The following is a 3,934-nucleotide window of genomic DNA, read 5'->3' on the forward strand; positions in this document are numbered from 1 at the left end:
AGTAGAACGTTGATTTTCACGTTTAAATGGTTTTACACTAGTAAATTTTGGGACCCTTTATAGCTTGCTATTCGGTGTGAGCCAAGGCTCCGTGTTGAAGGCCGTACATTGACCTATAATGGTTTACTTTTATAAATTATTTGGATGGAGAGTTGTCTCATTGGCACTCTTACCACATCTTCCTATTTCTATGTTTATGCATATACGTTTATAATAGGACATGAATCAAAAACTATATGAAGTAGCACCAGAAAACATTCTTTAGAAAAACAAGATTTCCTTTTATTAAAATGGCACTGATAAAAATTCACTATACATTTCTAACTACTTGTATGGTTAAGCTGCGATATGTGTCTAGAAGATGCTACATGTGCCTTCGAGAAAAACATCACTTAGAGCTCAGTTCTCACTATGGGCTGGTTATGATAGCACTTTTGGATAACTAATCTATAAATATCTAACATGGATGTTTGTCGGAACCATATACACACACTATTCTAACATGTATGTGTGTTGGAATCATATACACACATTACTGTGTTTGTGACTTAAGTGCAGTGTATATTACACAGCATGAACCACACAAGTTGACCAATGTCCGCAGTAAATGACGTTTACTCCATCTAGTTATTCCTTCTTCTACCCATTTGTCTCCTGTAAGATAAACAAATCCATTTTATAAAATATAAAGCAACACTTTACAAATTGCATGCGTCAAAAGAGTTTTTTCTGGATTAACTTTCAGCAGACAGGCCCAAAGTCGAATATTTAAAAGCCTATATATTAGATGACATGTATAAGATGTACACAGTGGCGGATCCAGAAATTTACATAAGTGGGGGCCCACTGACTGCCTAAGAGGGGGCCATTCCGGTCATGCTTCAGTGATTCTCTATATAATCAACCAAATGTTTCCCAGAAAAGGGGGAACCAGGCATCCTGCCCCCCCCCCCCCTAAATCCGCCTCTGCAACACATGCATACGTTCGCTTGGGTTTTAATGCGATTCGTTTTGCTAAACCTTAAGTTTTGTAAACTATTCTCCGCCTTTTCGTCTTTTTCTTTTCGCAAAGGTGTAGTTGTCTGTCGTTATTCAATTTATTGTGTTTTGTTGCCTCATGGTATATCATACCTTTTCACCCTGTACTCCAAAGGCACCAAAAATGTTGCGTTAGATACAATTGAGCATACTTATACCTTTGTGCAGCATTAGTTTATATATACTGTTAATTCGTTGCATGTTTATGTGCATATGTATCTGTAAAATTAAATTACATAGGACCATCCTACACAGGAGTGATTTGTTACGGTCTGTATATTATGTATGAAGCGTGGGTGGATTCATTTCGGTAATTTCACGGATATTCAACATAGTCCTTTCTGTAATTTCACGGATATTCAACATAGTCCCAGATTATGACTCGTCAGGATTTCAAAAATAAAAATTTGTAAAACAAAGTAAGCTATACATGAAAATAAAGATGTAATATGAATGACAATGTACCCCGAATTTTCGAGACTTTTTTCTATTATGATCTGTTACTAGTATGTCTTTGTTTTGTTCACCCATTTTGTAAGTATAATGGAATTCTATGAGATTGTTATACAAGTGAGAGGTTTAGCTAGCTATAAAAACAGGTTTAATCCACCATTTTTTCATCAGAAAATACCTGTATCAAGTAAGAAATATGACAGTTATGATACATTCGTTTGATGAGTTTGAGCTTTTGATTTTGCCATTTGATTAGGGAGTTTCCATTGAAATAATCGTCGCAGTTTACACACATAATATATATTTTACCTTTTTTAGCGACAATTTCATCATTCTTGAGTTCTCTGATCTCTGGTAACATAACAATTGAGGTATATATTCCACCAATGATAAACAAACAAGGTTCTACCAGCCACAGATTTTTATACGGGGAGGTATCCATAAAGAACAAAGCCACGTTGGCTGCTGTGCCTAATGTCCCGACACCCAGCTGTAAAGATAAATCAATAAAGTAGTAAAAATACTGTGGTCATAAGATTCGCTCGAAATTTAGCAGCTAAATCACCATATCAAAGTTATTATCAGTGGCGGATCCAGAAATTTTTATAAGTGGGGCCCACTGACTGCCTAATAGGGGTCCCGCTCTGGTCATGCTTTAGTGGCTCGATCCCTATATAATCAACCAAATTGTTTTCCAGAACAGGGGGCCCGGGACCCCTGTGCCCCCTCTAAATTCTAAATCCGCCTCTGCTTGTAAGCACTGATGGGTTAAGCTTGCGTCAATTTATCAGTGTGCAGTAAAATTAAATATTGCATTGGTTGTAGTTAATTGAAAACAATTCAAGACAAAAAAGGAAGATAACTCCAATTTTTAAAGATGACTTCATTTTTTAGAACATATATTAGATTCCTGCACCTTGTAAAAGTTTCTTGGAATTTTCATGGATAGGATGTATAGAATGTTATGATCAATGCAATCAAAAAGGTAGTGATAAGCCTTGGAAGATTTAGATATCAAGTCAGTCTTATAAGGTTTTGATTGTATTCATGAAATCTTTATCTAAAAATAATAATTCCATCCTGATTTTGTGGACACTTCAACACGTGTGTTTTATAAAAAAAAAATGTCATTCATGTCGGTCGTTTGACGATAACGACAGACAAAATATTAAAGTTAAGTGAGGTTCAAATTGGAACATTGGTTTGATATAAATATAAAATTAACGGACGGCCGGACGACAGACGCTTAGTCATTGCAACATATTTTGATCTGTCAAACTACACGTAATAAGATGAATTAAGTCCCAGATGAACAAAAAGTCTGATAGATCGTCTTAACCTCGGTGTTTTAGCACATTTAAAGTCATCAGATTTCATTGAACACGACGTTAGTCACCATTAAGAAAACTAGACTAGCAACGTAAAATTGTGCATACATTGAAAATTAGATTCTGCAAAAACATATATTCTATTTTCTCTCTCAATTATTACACAACAAGAAAGCTTTCTATTAAATAAAAAAAAGTATTCCTACCACAAAGACAGCAGCATTATCAAAACTATCACTCCATTGTTTCCTCATCGATTTGATGTCTAAATTCGCCCGGCTCTTAGTTTCTACCACAGAGATATACACCGCTGTACCCGCCAGGAGGCCACTCGCGGCCACTGCAATACTTTTCAAACCTTCCTGAAGAGAGGGTAATTCTAACGCCATTTTTTGTTGAAGTTTGTTAAAAGATAATCACTAGACTGTAAAACTCAATATGCACTACTTCTATTTTTATAATTAAATGGGGCAAATGACCTATATCTTCTCAAGGGCATTTATTAGGATGACAAAGATCGATGTAGAAGTGCAATAGGATTGTATTAAATCACCACATAACTGATTCATGAATGATGACATTATATAGGGTATTTCTGTGGTTCAAAATATAGAATAATAATGTAAAAACTTCTTCATCAGTCTCTATATCTAAATCTTCTCCACTAAACAACATTGAATTCACTTGGAGTCGAGATAATGTTAAAAATGCGCATTACGTCTTCACAAGACTCGTCAGTGACGCTCAGATAAATAAAATTACAAGCCTAACAAGTACAAAGTTTAAGAGCATCGGGGACCCAAAATTCCATAAAGTTGTGCCAAATACGAATATTAAAGGTGACTCTATTCCTGGGATGAGAAAATCCTTAGTTTTTTTTCGAAAATTCAAAGTTTTGAGCATCTGAGCTATATGGCAAAACCACCAGCCTGCTCTGGAAGGACAAGCTGATCCTGTTCCTTTTGAGCATCTGAGCTATATGGACCCCACAAAAACCATCAGCCTGCTCTGGAAGGGCAAGCTTCTGCTTCTTTTGAGCATCTGAGCTATATGGACCTCACAAAAACCGTCAGCCTGCTCTGGGAGGACAAGCTGATCCTGTTCTTTGTAGCATC

The 3,934-nt window shown here is 36.1% G+C and overlaps 1 protein-coding gene across 1 annotated transcript; it reads right to left on the reverse strand.

The window, feature by feature from the left end:
- Positions 1-257: 257 nt before the first annotated feature.
- LOC139529700 (uncharacterized) lies at positions 258-3,271 on the reverse strand. Its single transcript, XM_071325553.1, has 3 exons — positions 3,026-3,271; positions 1,801-1,981; positions 258-654 (listed from the first exon to the last, which is right to left on the reverse strand). Exons 1-3 carry the CDS (start codon positions 3,206-3,208, stop codon positions 533-535), a joined length of 486 nt encoding a protein of 161 aa, XP_071181654.1. The 5' UTR covers positions 3,209-3,271; the 3' UTR covers positions 258-532.
- Between the last annotated feature and the right edge of the window lie 663 nt (positions 3,272-3,934).

This window comes from Mytilus edulis, chromosome 7 (assembly GCF_963676685.1).
Source record: "Mytilus edulis chromosome 7, xbMytEdul2.2, whole genome shotgun sequence".
NCBI lineage: Eukaryota > Metazoa > Mollusca > Bivalvia > Mytilida > Mytilidae > Mytilus > Mytilus edulis.

Bases quoted from the DNA above. Each gene is read 5' to 3' on its own strand.
- LOC139529700 (XM_071325553.1), bottom strand. From the start codon at position 3,208: ATGGCGTTAGAATTACCCTCTCTTCAGGAAGGTTTGAAAAGTATTGCA. The intron at 1,982-3,025 runs GTAGGAATACTT...TTATCTTTACAG, and splicing joins ATAATGCTGCTGTCTTTGTG to CTGGGTGTCGGGACATTAGG. The intron at 655-1,800 runs GTAAAATATATA...TTTATCTTACAG, and splicing joins TGAAATTGTCGCTAAAAAAG to GAGACAAATGGGTAGAAGAA.